Raw genomic sequence first — 14071 nt, 5'->3', positions numbered from 1 at the left:
AATGACACTCAGGTCTCGGGGTTGGAGGCCGAGGCAGGAAGGCTGCCCTAAGTCTGAGGCCACGCTGGCTACATACTGGATTCCGGGTCAGCCTGGGCTGACACACAGTGAGACTTCTTCGTCTCAAAGCAACAAAAGACAAGATGATGGGGTTGGTTTTCACATTTTTTTTATTGGAGGGCAGCAGGGAAGGGGCCTCTTCCATCAGCAAGAGTGTTCACAGGTTCTTCAGCCATTCCAAGCTTGGGCCCTGGGGGTCCTGGGGGTGGCTGGGGATATCAGGCATGTTCCCATCATCTCGCACAGGCACTGTGACAACAGAAGGACAAGTCACTGAGACCAGCACATCTCCAGGGTTCCGTACAGAACACCCGGTCTGGCTCCATATTCAGAGAGCGTGAGAAAGACGAGAGGGCCAGAGATTCAGCAGAGGCAAAGACACAGGCCATTGAGGGAGATACAGAGAGAAGCTCAAAGCACGTTACGTTAAAAGTACACAGAGAGGGGCTGGAGAGATGGTTCAAAGGTTAGGAGCACTGACTACTCTTCAAAAGGTCATGAGTTCAAATCCCAGCAACCATATGTTGGCTCACAACCATCTATAATGAGATCTGTATACATAATAAATAAATCTTTTTAAAAAGGTACACAGAACATTCAAATGCAGTTGTCCACTCGTCCCCACAGCACTGGGGGGGGGGGGGCTGCTCACCTGGGTAGTTGTAGGGTGTGGCCTGGTTGATCATTTCTGCATACTTGGTGTAGGGGCTGATCATGGGCATAATTATAGCTGTGGAATAAGACGTAAATGTGAGAGCCAAGGATGAAGCAGCACTCCAGAGCTGGGGGAAGAGATGGCAACTGAACCCTGGCAATGGGGAGCAGGATGGACCAGCGCAACCAAGACAGCCCTTTAGTGGGTCCCTCAACGCTCTACACCATCCCCACAGGATATAAATCTTGTCAGTAGAGAGCAGCAGAAATTGGAGCCTGGTACTTGGGAATACATGAGGCCCAAAGGCTGGTCATAGATTTTTGTTTTTGTTTTTCCAGACAGGGTTTGTCTGTGTAGCCTTGGCTGTCCTGGACTCACTTTGTAGACCAGGCTGGCCTCGAACTCACAGCGATCAGCCTGCCTCTGCCTCCCGAGTGCTGTGATTAAAGGCGTGAGCCACCGGGCTGGTCACAGATTCTTAACTTTTGTATTAGCCCATGTGGGCTATAGCCAAGAGCCTTCAGGAATGGAGGAGGGTGTGTAAAAGGAATGTCACAGGCCAGTGTTTTGCTGATACAAGGTAACAGCCACATGTAATTTCACATCTTCAAGAACACATGTTAGGGGGCTCCATAGTTAGGAACACTTGCCTCTGCAGAGTTTGGCTCCTAACACCTAAGTCAGACAGCTCACAACTTCCTGTAACTTTAACTGCAGCACTAGAGCATCCAGCAAACGCAGCCGGTGTTTATGAGACTCATACACGCAGCATATAGAAGCACATACATGAATTAATTTTTAAAGGTGCAGGTCTGGAGAGATGGTTCATCTTTTTTTTTTTGTTTTTCGAGACAGGGTCTCTCTGTGTAGCCTTGGCCATCCTGGACTCACTTTGTAGACCAGGCTGGCCTCGAACTCACAGCGATCCACCTACCTCTGCCTCCCAAGTGCTGGGATTAAAGGCGTGCGCCACCACGCCCAGCTGAGATGGTTCATCTTGATGCTGACTGTTCGGAAGACTTGAGTTCAATTCCCAGCAGCCACATCAGGTAGCTCACAACTACCCTTAACTCCTGCTCCTAAACCAGGCATGGTGGCGCACGCCTGTAATCCCAGCACTTGGGAGACAGGCACGCGGATCTCTGTGAGTTCGAGGCCAGCCTGATCTACAAAGTGAGTTCCAGGACTACACAGAGAAATCCTGCCTCGAAAAATAAACCAAACAAACAAACAAAACGCCCTCATTTAGACAGCCAGGCCTACAAAAGAAACCATGTCTTCAAAAACAAAAACAAACCCTGTGCCTTCTTCTGGCTTCCATAGGCATGTGCGCACACAGACATACATACACACTTTAAAAAAAAAAGGTATGCATGTGTGATGGCTCAAGCATGTAATATCAACACATTCAAAGCCAAGGCAGACTGCTGAGAGTTTGAGGCCAGATTGGGCTAAATAAATTGTGTGTTCCCCTAATAATAATAATCAGAAAACCGAAAACTACAAATAAGATCAGGTCTAGGAAGTATTTAAGCCTGGAGCTGTGAGAGGCCTCTGCAGGTAAAAGTACCTGCTGCTCGCCTTTAATACCACCACTCGGGAGGCAGAGGCAGGTGGGTTGCTGTGAGTTCGAGGCCGGCCTGGTCTACAAAGGGAGTCCAGGACAGCCAAGGCTACACAGAGAGACCCTGTCTCCAAAAAAAAAAAAAAAAAAAAAAAAAAGTACCTGCTGCTAAGAAAGACCACCTGAGCTCAATTCCTAGGACTCAAGAATGGAAGGAGAGAACAGATTTCAGTTAATTTGTCCTCTGACCTCCACCCCCATCCAACTGGTGTTGGGAGTCACACAACCGGTGGCAATCACACACCCACACACAGGTAAATAAACAAATGGAACTTTAAATAGAAAGGAATCACGGTATACCTCAACTCATTATTTCAACCTATAATCTACATTAAAACCACACACGTTAGAGCATTCCAGGTCTTTGAAAGTCAGGTTAGTGGGTGGCTGGTGTGGGTCCTAGGAACGGTCATTATCACACTCCGGGCCAGCGATGATACTGACAACTGTGGGGCTGTGATGACTGCCAAATCCCAAGGCTCAACCCCACCCCAGACCATCAGAATTAGAATTTGCTTCACAGGTCACACCCCCATCCCCCAGGGCTTCGGTGCACCTCGAGTGTGAACAGCCCTGCCCCACTGGAGGCTCTTCGCCAGGGAGGTTTGCTGAGAGATTTGCGTTAAGTCAGACTTCCCCGAGGAACGTCCAAGAACAAGCAGGGTTGAGTGTGCACCTCTTGGGCAGGTGTGAGGACAGGACAGGTAAGGGGATGCAAAGTGTACTGTAGACTAACGGTGACCTCAGAGCCGAGGATGCACATTCGAGCCTGGGGCACTCACCGAGGCCCCAGACAGAGAAGGACACCACCAGCACCGGCTCCTTCGCCCAGGCATTCTTGAGGAAGGCGGAGATTCCTAGAGAGTTGGGAGAAAAGTCACCCTTGGGGACAGCTGCGTTGACCTCTAACCCTCTCGTAGCAAACCCCGCTCTGCAAAAGCACCCTCGTGACTGCCGCGCCCCTTTCTGGGACGGATCCCACCGCGCCCCCCAAGGCTCTCCCCAAGGCTCTCCTTAGCCTCAGCCACGGGTCAGCCTTCCCTGGAACTACGTGAACCTCGCGCGTTCCCGTGCCCGTACTTACTCCCGGCCATCTTGGTCTTGGAGGCGACAAGGCCGCGGAGCTCTCTGGGAGTTGTGGTCCCTTGCCTTGCGCGAGGCTCCGCCCCTTGGACCGCGCGTGCCTCTGGAAGTAGAAGTAGCAGAGTCGGAAGGCGAGGGCGTGGCGCCTTTTGGGAGTTGTAGTTCCGGAGTGAGGCTCAGGGTACTCTGAAATCTGGAATAGAGGACCACGGAGGCAAAGATTTAAACCGCAAGGACTTTGCACACCTGATGTTCTCACCTTTTTCTTATAGCTTAGAAAATGCATCGGAGGCAGGAGGATCACGCGTTCGAGGCCAGCCCGGGCTACACATTGCATGGTGTAGTGGCACATGCCTTTAATCACTCGTGAGGCAGAGGCAGGTAGATCTCTGTGAGTTCGAGGCCTGTTCTACAAAGCGAGTCCAGGACATGCAAGGCCACACAGAGAAACTCTGTTTCGAAAAACCAGAAGAAAGAAAGAAAGAAAGAAAGAAAGAAAGAAAGAAAGAAAGAAAGAGAGAGAGAGAGAAAAGGCATCGGAGAAGTAACTTCGAGTTCTTCTGCAAGAAAGTCCGCTTTGCATTGAGGTCACATATAGACATCAGCTTATTCTGGAAATTATAAATTGATCCCAAATAGAATAAGGACTTTCTGTTGCTAGTATGCAGCTCACAGCATTTATTATTTTTTTTGCTCCCTTCCGTGCTGGAGACTAAAACCAGCACAGGCTAGGCTAGCTATCTACGATTGAGCCACATCCCTCACTGATAGATTCTAAGACCGCGGGCCCACGCTGGTGGATTCTAGGCAAAAATTTCTTTTTACTGTTGAGCTACATTTTGCAGCCTTCTCTTTACTTTTTATTTTGAGACAGGATCTCATTAAACGGCTCAGGATGGTCCTGGCAGTCTTTGAACATAGAATCCCCCTGCCTTGGCTTCCCTAATACGTGGGAGGGACTACAAGCCTGAGCCTCCAAGACCATGCACATCACTTAAAATAAGTTAAATAATAATAATAATTATTATTATTATATTTATATATGATATATAATATATATTTTATATATAGTTAATATATTTTTATAATTATATTATATATAATATATAAATAATTATATGAATAATTATAAATATTTTATAATAATAATAATTATTATTATTAACAACAACTATTTATCTATCCTGAGTCAGTCAAACTGTGTGAACAATAATAGAGTCTGAGGCTTCACTGTGTCACCCGTATACTATATATTATATTGTACACCAAAGGTCTTTTTTCCTTTCTGCTTGTTTGTTTTGTTCTCTTCCTTTTCCTTCCCTCCCTCCACCTCCTTTTCTTTCTCTTCTCAGTACTGGGGCTAGAACACACAGGGCAAGCAATCTCCCACTTAGCTACAACATCCCCAGTTCTCCTCTCCTTTTTTTTTGGGGGGGGGGGTTGTTTTGTTTTATGAGACAAGGTTTCTCTGTGTAGCCTTGGCTGTCCTGGACTCCCTTTGTAGACCAGGGCTGACCTGGAACTCACAACGATCCGATCCGCCTGCCTCTGCCTCCCAAGTGCTGGGATTAAAGGCGTGCGCCACCACCGCCCGGCCTCCCCTGCTTTTAAGTTGAATTAATGAACACCGGAGGCTATGACTGTCCCCTCTTGCATCTTTTTTCCAGGACAATGAGGCTATGACACAGTTGCCAAGGCGCCCCCACCTGACTCCTCTGTTCCCTAAACATGGCTCTCACATGGTTTTCTGGGGTTGCCTCATTTCCTCCGAGGGTACAAGGCAGGATCAGCCTTTGCCCCCAGCTCCAGGAACAGTGCCGGCCATGATCCTGTCGCTGATCCTCCAGCTGTTAACTCTCTGTGAGCCGTCCCGCCTGGGGGGGGGGGGGCGGGTGCGCGGGGGGCGGGGGAGGGGTCCTTGCCTGGGCTGAGAGCTGTATCTATCTGATCATCTGGAATTCAACATCTAGTTTGGAAAAAAGAGTAGGGACTGGTACCCAGATACCAGAGTCCTATAAATGGGGAAGACAGATTGCTGGGTCTGGGATTGAGCATAGGTTTCTCTGGCTCTCTAGGCAGGAGGGAGAAGGGCGTCTACACCCCCAAACCCCAAGAGAGAGAAACATCCCCCAGTGCCCCACCCCCACCCCCAACCCCCCCCACCTCACAGTCTCCTACCTCCCCTACCTCCCCCATCTCCCCATCCTCCCATCCCCCCACCTCCCCACGAGTAGATTATGTTCTCAGGAAAGGTGGAAAACAAAAAGCTGGACAGCTGGCTTCTTTTTTTTTTTTTTTTTTTTTGGTTTTTCGAGACAGGGTTTCTCGTAGCCTTGGCCATCCTGGACTCACTTTGTAGACCAGGCTGGCCTGGAACTCACAGCGATCTGCCTGCCTCTGCCTCCCGAGTGCTGGGATTAAAGGCGTGCGCCACCATGCCCGGCTGACAGCTGGCTTCTTAAGTATGATGATGGAAAGTCTGGAGTTTTGCTTGATCCAAAAGAAGATGGCGGGGGGGGGGGGGGGGGGAGGGGGGAGGAGCGCGGGAGGTGGGGAAGGGGGGAGGGGGGAGGGGCGGAGGGGCCGGGGAGGGGGGATTCTTGTTTTCAGAGGAAAAAGAAACCATGTAAGCAGTCTAGGGCTGCCAGTGAGGGAGACTGGTAGTCACAAAGGACTTTGTAAAGATCTGGGTCCCTACCCTTTTCCAGGGCCCGTGTGTCATGCGGACTTCACACCAGCAGGTGAGTGGCGAACTCCAAAAGCTCTCTTTCATCCTGCTCGCTCCGCCATCCCCGCCATCCCCGCCATCCCCGCTCTCCCCGCTCTCCCCGCTCTCCCCGCCATCTGGTTTGATACCCAGCTTCACCCCAGGTTTCCTCACTCCCCTCTCTTCCTTCCATCCCTTCGTCCTCCTACCTACCTTGTTTCTTTCCCTTCTCCCTTTTCTCCTGTATCCTTCCCCTTCTCCCCTGACTTCCATCCCTCCCATCTCCTTTCCCCTACCCCCCCCTCCCCGCCTTCCCTTTCCTTCATCCCTTTAGTGAATGAGAGATGAGTAGAGAAGACCACAAATGTGGATTGTTTGCTTGTTTTGTTGGGGTTTTTTTCCCCCCAAGACAGAGTTTCTCTTCGCTGGGTGTCCTGGACTCGCTTTGTAGACCAGGCTGGCCTCAAACTCACAGTGACCCGCCCGCCTCTGCCTTCCGAGTGCTGGGATTAAAGCGTGCGCCACCACGCCTGGCTATGAATGTGGATTTGTTAAAGAGACCTAGACAATCCTGTTCATTACATGGCTTTGATCAAACCAGGAATCTCGGAGACTCCATTTCCTCCTTTGGAAAGTGGGCTGCAGTGAGGACTTAATACGATTATATAGGCAAACTGTTGCCTCAGATCCTGGCATAGTCCAGGCCTTCAGACATGGCATTTCCTCAATGCCAGTGGTACCAGCAAAAGCAGAGCTCCCCTACCCGGAGACCGTTTCTTCTTGGGTTTTCTGATAGAGGAGTTGTTTCTTTTCTCTCAAACTTTCTTCCAGTATACTCCACTTTCAAATGAAAATCATCTGAGAAGCCGTTCATATGTGAATTATCAGTCAATTTGCCTGTTAGTTTATGTGTTTGAGTGGTTTGCCTGTTGCGTACATATGTACACCACATGCATGCCTGGTGCTTGCAGAGCTCAGAAGAAGGCACTAGGGTCCTCTGGAACTGGGGGTGACAGTTGGTCGTGAGACACCAGGTGGTGCTGAGAATCACACACACACCCCAGTCTTTTGCAAAAGCAGCCAGTGCTCTCGTCTGCTAAGCCATCTCTCCCAGCCCCTAATTTTTAATGATAAAGCCAATTTTTTTTTTTACCAAAGATTCGACAGTCTTCCACTTCCCCTTCCTGTGTTCCTGAATTCCACAAAAAGTGTTCCGTGCATTCATACGCATCACGCATTTGCATACTTCCTCCTTCTCTTGCCGGACGAAATTGGCATTTCATGGCTCATTCTGGGTCTTTTTTTTTTTTTCTTTTTTTCTTTTTTGTTTTTTTTCAAGACAGGGTTTCTCTGTGTAGCCTGGGCGATCCTGGACTCACTTTGTAGACCAGGCTGGCCTCGAACTCACAGCGATCCGCCTGCCTCTGCCTCCCCAGGGCTGGGATTAAAGACGTCATTCTGGGTCTTAAGTGTTAATTTTACATTGTGTCTTGGAGATATTTCCCAACCGTTAAGCAGTTATTTTTCAGCTTTTAAATTTATTTGGAAATAATAATTTGCCTATGGTGGTGGTGGTGGCGGTAGTGGTGTATGCCTTTAGTCCCAGCACTTGGAAGACAGAGGCAGGAAGATTTCTTTCTGTGAGTTCAAGGACAGCCTGGTCTGCAGAGTGAGACCCTGAGACCTGTCTCAAGAAAAAAAAAAGAAAGAAAGAAAACAAACAGCTGGTGGCGGCTCATGCCTTTAATCTCAGTACTTTGGAGGAAGAGGTAGAGGCAGAGGCAGGTGGATCTCTGAGTTCGAGGCCAGCCTGGTCTTCAGAGCAAGTTCCAGGACAGCCAGGGCTACACAGAGAAATACTGTCTCAAAAAAACAAAACAAAACAAAACAAAAAAAAACAAGCAAACAACACCAACAAAGCTTATGGTGAAGCTGTGGCGTTATTGAGTGATTGCCCTTGTTATATTTTTATTGTTTGGATATGTGCTGGGGGTGGGTTGTACATAGTGGGTGAGTGTTCTCTCACTGAACAAGACTTCCAGCCCCTCACGGGGGCATTCTAGGCAGGTGCTCTACCACTCAGCCACACCCCAGTCCTCACTGAGGGATGGTCACCCATACATCACAATACCTGGTATTCTGTTGGTTGGTTGGTTGGTTTGGTTTGGTTTTTCCAGTCAAGGCTTCTCTGTGCAGCCTTGGCTGCCCTGGACTTTGTAGAGGCCTGAACTTTGTAGACCAGGCTGGCCTTGAACTCACAGCAATTCCCCTGCCTCTCTGCCTCCCTGAATGCTGGGATGACAGGTGTGTGCCACTGAGCCCAGCATTAAGTCATCTCTTTAGCCCCCTATTTTGTTACCTGTTAAGGACCTATGTTTCAAACTGGTCAGTCGTGACGCACACCTTTAATCCCAGCACTTGAAAGGGCAGAGGCAGTGAGGTCAGGCCAGCTTGATCTATAAAAAGTGTTCTAGAACAGCCAAGGCTATTATACAGAGAAACCCTGGAAAAACCAAAACCAAAACCAAAAAAACATTGTTATGTCAAAGATTAAATTGGGGAACATGTTCAAACCATAGCAGTGACTATTGGCATGTTGCAAACCATAACTGTTTCTATCGAAGTGTGATAGATAGGGATCTATCATCTCAGCACTTGGGAAGCTGAGGCAGAAAGATTACAGATTTGAAGCCAGCCTGTACCACTAATATGCCCTAGGACAAACTGTGCTACATAGTGAGGTTTTGTCTCAAAAACAATACCAAAAACAAAAACAAAAAAAACCAAAAAACAAAAAACCTCAAAAAAACAAAAAACAAAAAACCAACCAAACAAACAAACAAAAAACCAAACAGGCCACGCCAGGGTGGCGCACGTTTTTAATTCCAGCACTCGGGAGGGAGAGGCAGGTGGATCGCTGTGAGTTCGAGGCCAGCCTGGTCTACAATGCAAGTCCAGGACAGCCAAGGCTACACAGAGAAACCCTGTCTGGAAAAACCAAAAAAACAAACAAACAAACCCCAAAACAGTAGTAATAGTAAATTGAAACAAAAGTAACCATTCCTGGTATGACATTTTAAAACTATGCCTTAAAATTGCAGAGAAGGGATTGGGGTGTAACTCAGTTGGTAGATTGCTTCCGAGCAGACTCCAGCACTGCATAGATGGGGGGGGGGGGGGGGAAGGTGGTGGTCAGGAGTTGAAGGTTATTCTCTGCTACATAGCAAGGTCAAGGCTGCCCACGGCTCCATAAGATCTTATCTCAAACAAACAAATTATGGAGAGGGTTTAAATCGATCTAAATCTTACTGGTAGAGAGAGTGATTCCCCCACAATGCATAGGTTCGATCCTTAGCACAAACAGACGGATAACCATGGGGAAAAGCTCAAAGTTAAGTGGCGCACTCCTTTAATCCCAGCACCCAGAGGCAGAGGCCGGCGGATCTCTGCGAGTTCGAGGCCAACCTGGTCTACAATGTGAGTTTTGGACAGCCTAGGCTACACAGAGAAACCCTGTCTCGAAACCCTCCCCCCTCCCCCCCCCAAAAAAAGAGTCCTATTCGTGTGAATTTCAGCTAGTTTAGGCCAGCTGTGACTGTACGCCAGGCCCTCCCCTCCTTTATAGAGATCCAAGGTGTCCAACTTCCGCCTAGCTTCTGGGGCTTCTGGGTTGGGGGGTCCTGAGTAACCAAACACTCTTCCTCATTAAGCGCCCCCAGTCGCATATCCCCAGCCATGGCTAGGGGCCCATCCTGCTGCAGTTGTGACTCCTGGCGTCAACGTGACCTTGAAGTGCCGAGCACCCCAACCTGCCTGGCGGTTTGCACTCTTCAGAACTGGTGTTGTCACCCCCCTGTTCCTCCGAGACGTGTCCATTGAGCTGGCCGAGTTCTTCCTGGAGGAGGTGACTCTGGCCCAGGCGGGCAGTTATCACTGCAGCTACCGCAGGACAGACTGGGGGCCGGGGGTCTGGTCCCAGCCCAGTAATGTCCTGGAACTGCTGGTAATAGGTAAGATCCGGGAGGAATGGGAGAAGGGCACCAGGAATGAGATTAAGACAGAGGGTGGGGCCGGGCGCGGTGGCGGGGGCTGGAGAGATGGCTCAGCGGTTAAGAGCACTGACTGCTCTTCCAGAGGTCATGAGTTCTAATTCCCAGCCACCACATGGTGGCTCACAGCCATCTCTTATGTGATCTGATGCCCTCTTCTGGCCTGCGGGTGTACATGCAGGCAGAGCACTGTATACATAATAAATTTTAAAAAAAAAATTTTTTTTTTTTTGGTTTTTCGAGACAGGGTTTCTCTGTGCAGTCTTGACTGTCCTAGACTCGCTTTGTAGTCCAGGCTGGCCTCGAACTCACAGCGATCCTCCTGCCTCTGCTTCCCGAGTGCTGGGATTAAAGGCGTGCACCACCACTGCCCGGTCATAAATAAATATTTTTTAAAAGAAAAAAAGAAAAGAGATACAAGGAGAGAGATGCTAGGGAGGAAGATTGAGAGCTCCTTGAACGTATAGGAGAAGGGGAGGTTGGGGGATGGGAAAAGAGGCTGAAGAGGGGAGCAGTGGAGGGACAAAGAGAGAGACAGGGCAGCCTACCTAAGTTAAGGGCTTGCCTGGGTTCCACAGATCAGCTGCCCAGACCATCCCTGGTGGCATTGCCTGGGCCTGTGGTGGCTCCAGGAGCCAACGTGAGCCTACGCTGTGCAGGCCGCATGCGGGGCATGAGCTTTGTGCTGTATCGCGTGGGCGTGGCGACCCCTCTGCGGTACATCGACTCCGTGCAGCCCTGGGCTGACTTCCTTCTCACTGGCGCTGATGCCCCTGGTACTTACAGCTGCTATTACCACACGCCCTCCGCCCCCTACGTGCTGTCGCAGCGCAGCCAGTCACTGGTCATCAGCTCGGAAGGTGAGGTGCTCTGGTTCTCCTCCTCCTTCAGACCCGGGGGATGGGGGCGCGGCGCGTGGGACGGGACCCGGGAAATGAACTCCATCCAATTTAGGGACAACTCCATCTATGTGTCAGAGACCCAGAAGAGCACCGAGACTCTGGGATACGGGAACGACACCCTGTCTCCATCTTTTTGGCCCACAGGCTCCAGCTCCTCGGACTATACCCAAGGAAACCTCCTCCGTTTGGGGCTGGCGGGCCTGATCCTCATCTGCCTGGGCATCATAGTTACTTTTGACTGGCACTGCGGGAGCTTTGCCTTTGGTGGCCTCCTGCCCCAGCAAAACTGGGTATAGGCACGCGGGATGAGAAGTGATGGCCTGGAAATGGGCAGAAAAGCCTCTTGAACATCCCAGGGCCTCCAGACTCCAGGAGATTAATCCGTCTTCACCTTTTTGTACCGTTGCTCCTTGTTGGGTATCTCTCAGACCTCTCAGAAGAGTGGATAATATTGCAACTTTTGTCTTTTTTTTTTTTTTTTGGCTTGTTTGCAAAATGGTTTAATACCACATTATTAGGCTCATTGAAGGATTAAAGGCAGTGACTGGCCTGTGGTAAATGATATTCAGTTAATGTTAGTGACATTTTCCTCTCTTGAAAACCTCTTTCAAGCCGGGCATGGTGGCACATGCCTTTGATCCCAGCACTCAGGGAGGCAGAGGCAAGCCGATCTGTGTGGGTCTCAGGCCAGCCTGGTCTTCAAATTAAGTCCAGGAGAGCAAAGGCTACATAGAGAAACCCTGTCTCAAATTAATAATAATAATAACAATAACAACAACAACAACAATAATAATAATAATAATAATAATAATAATAATAATAATAATATTATTATTATTATTATTATTATTATTAAAATCTGGGCTGGAGAGATGGCTCAGAGGTTAAGAGCACTGACTGCTCCTCTGGAGGTCCTGAGTTCAATTCCCAGCAACCACATGGTGGCTCACAACCATCTATAATGTGATCTGACGCCCTCTTCTGGCCCGCAGGTGTACATGCAGGCAGAGCACTGTATACATAATAATAAATAAATCTTTTTTTAAAAGTTAAAAATTAAAAAAAAAAATCTTCCTTTCTGGCTATGCTAGGATCACAGGTCCATCCTACCATACTCAGCACTCAGCAAACATTTATTCATAATGGCTTGTTTTTGTTTTTGTTTTTTGTTTTTTGTTTTTTGTTTTTCGAGACAGTGTCTCTCTGTGTAGCCTTGTCTGTCCTGGACCCACTTTGTAGGCTAGGCTGGCCTCAAACTCACAGCAATCCACCTGCCTCTGCCTCCGGAGTGCTGGGATTATAGGCGTGCGCCACCACGCCCGGCTTATGATGACATATTTTAAGTGGTGCTACACATGCCTCAGCATATGTATGGAGGTGAAAGGACAACTTTCAGGAGTTGATTTTCTCTGTCCGTCCTGCAGGCCCCAGAGTTTGAATTTGGGCTGTCAGGCTTACCCACTGAGCCATCTGGCTGGCCCCTGGCACGTTACGTTTTGGCATGTGTGAGTGTTTTTTGCCTGCCTGCATGTCTGTAGATCAGTTGTAGGCCTAGGTCCCCGAGGAGGGCAGAAGAGGGCATCTGGTCCCTTGGAACTGGGTATGAGGCACCTTGTGGATACTAGGAGCCCAACCAAGGTCCTCTTGAAGCGTATCCAGGAGTCTTAACTGCTAAGCCATCTCTCCGGGCTCCTAAATCTGTAGTAATAAAATCCTCATCTTTCTTCCAATGTTTTAGGGTTTTATGTTTGTTTGTTTATTAGTGCAAGGTGTTGAATCCAAGTCCTTGTACATGCTAGGCAAGTACTTTACCCCTACGCTACAACCTCAAATCCCTGGCCAAAAAAAAAAAATTATTATTATTATTATTTTGTTTTTGTTTTTGTTTTTCTTTTCTTTTCTTTTCTTTTTTTTTTTTTTGGTTTTTCGAGACAGGGTTTTTCTGTGTAGCCTTGGCTGTCCTGGACCCTGCAGCCACCGCAATATTGATGCCCAAGAAGACCCGGATTTCCGTCTATGAACTCCTTTTTAAGGAAGGAGTGATGGTTGCCAAGAAAGATGGCCATATGCCCAAACACCATGAGCTGGTGGACAAGAATGTGCCCAACCTTCACGTGATGAAGGCCATGCAGTCTCTCAAATCTCGAGGCTACGTGAAGGAGCAGTTTGCCTGGAGACATTTCTATTGTTACCTCACCAACGAGTGCATCCAGTGTCTCCGAGATTACCTCCACCTGCCTCCGGAGATCGTGCCCTACACCCTGCGCCACAGCCGTCCCGAGACTGGCAGACCTCGGCCCAAAGGTCCAGAGGGTGAGCGACCTGCAAGATTCACGAAAGGGGAGGCAGACAGAGACACCTACAGGAGTGCCGTGCCTCCTGGTGCTGACAAGAAAGGCTGGGGCTGACTCAGCGACGGAATTCCAGCTTAGAGGCGGCTTCAGTCGTGGACGTGGTCAGGCAGCACAGTGAACTTGGAGAATGTGTTGCGTTGAATAAACTTAAAAGAAGACTGAGCCTACACAGGACAGGCAAGCTATAAACCTCAGCAGCTGCTCAGAGGTGAAGGATGGGGGGAAGAGATGAAAAACAAGGCCGTGCTGGTTTGAATTAACTCACCATGGAGACTGGCCCACATGGTGGGGAGGGGAAGCATGGAAGCCCAAAGTACCAGGGAAAGCATCTTTAGGCTCTTACCACTATCCGGAAGAAAAAGACAGTAGAAAAAAGTCAGGATTCAGAAAGGCGGGCAGACCCAGCTAAATCTCAGTAGTTTGTAGGGATTCTGTCAGAGCAAGAATACTGGGGAAAAAATAATAATAATACTGTGAAGGCAAAGTATAGTATCACATGAAAGGGATAACTATTATTCTATTTCTTTAGCATGGGTTAAGGTGGACCCGCCTTGCTCAGGGGTGATTGAGCTGCCCAAGTAGAACAGGGAGAAGATGATGGCATGGCTCCACCTAGTGGTAGATTTCCATTCTTCGC

The 14071-nt window shown here is 49.0% G+C and overlaps 2 protein-coding genes and 1 pseudogene across 3 annotated transcripts; 2 read left to right on the top strand and 1 right to left on the bottom strand.

Annotated features, from left to right (window-relative positions):
- Nucleotides 1-152: 152 nt before the first annotated feature.
- On the bottom strand, nucleotides 153-3506 carry NDUFA3 (NADH:ubiquinone oxidoreductase subunit A3). The gene is made up of 4 exons (XM_084770592.1): nucleotides 3424-3506; nucleotides 3122-3196; nucleotides 713-790; nucleotides 153-309 (listed from the first exon to the last, which is right to left on the bottom strand). The coding sequence occupies exons 1-4, from the start codon at nucleotides 3431-3433 to the stop codon at nucleotides 218-220; spliced, it is 255 nt and encodes an 84-aa protein (XP_084626718.1). The 5' UTR covers nucleotides 3434-3506; the 3' UTR covers nucleotides 153-217.
- A 1709-nt stretch (nucleotides 3507-5215) lies between these two features.
- Nucleotides 5216-11867, top strand: OSCAR (osteoclast associated Ig-like receptor). The gene is made up of 5 exons (XM_084770586.1): nucleotides 5216-5282; nucleotides 6131-6163; nucleotides 9840-10139; nucleotides 10757-11038; nucleotides 11225-11867. The coding sequence occupies exons 1-5, from the start codon at nucleotides 5246-5248 to the stop codon at nucleotides 11374-11376; spliced, it is 804 nt and encodes a 267-aa protein (XP_084626712.1). The 5' UTR covers nucleotides 5216-5245; the 3' UTR covers nucleotides 11377-11867.
- Nucleotides 11868-12997: 1130 nt separating this feature from the next.
- On the top strand, nucleotides 12998-13590 carry LOC311591194 (small ribosomal subunit protein eS10-like; annotated as a pseudogene). Its single transcript has one exon. The product of its transcript is annotated as a small ribosomal subunit protein eS10-like (transcript).
- Nucleotides 13591-14071: the final 481 nt, after the last annotated feature.

The sequence above is a fragment of the Acomys minous genome (genome assembly GCF_964271855.1).
Source record: "Acomys minous genome assembly, chromosome: 20".
Classification (NCBI taxonomy): Eukaryota; Metazoa; Chordata; class Mammalia; order Rodentia; family Muridae; genus Acomys; species Acomys minous.
The sequence above is the reverse complement of the archived record's forward strand: the minus strand, read 5'-3'. Positions and strand labels throughout refer to the sequence as shown.

What these genes read in the sequence shown, in the direction of transcription:
- OSCAR (XM_084770586.1), top strand. Translation starts at nt 5,246, where the DNA reads ATGATCCTGTCGCTGATCCTCCAGCTGTTAACTCTCT. An exon ending in CCTCCAGCTGTTAACTCTCT is followed by an intron (nt 5,283 to 6,130) that starts GTGAGCCGTCCC and finishes ACCCTTTTCCAG; the next exon opens with GGCCCGTGTGTCATGCGGAC. An exon ending in CCTGGAACTGCTGGTAATAG is followed by an intron (nt 10,140 to 10,756) that starts GTAAGATCCGGG and finishes TGGGTTCCACAG; the next exon opens with ATCAGCTGCCCAGACCATCC.
- NDUFA3 (XM_084770592.1), bottom strand. An exon ending in CTTCTCTGTCTGGGGCCTCG is followed by an intron (nt 791 to 3,121) that starts GTGAGTGCCCCA and finishes CTTATTCCACAG; the next exon opens with CTATAATTATGCCCATGATC. An exon ending in CACACCCTACAACTACCCAG is followed by an intron (nt 310 to 712) that starts GTGAGCAGCCCC and finishes CTGTTGTCACAG; the next exon opens with TGCCTGTGCGAGATGATGGG.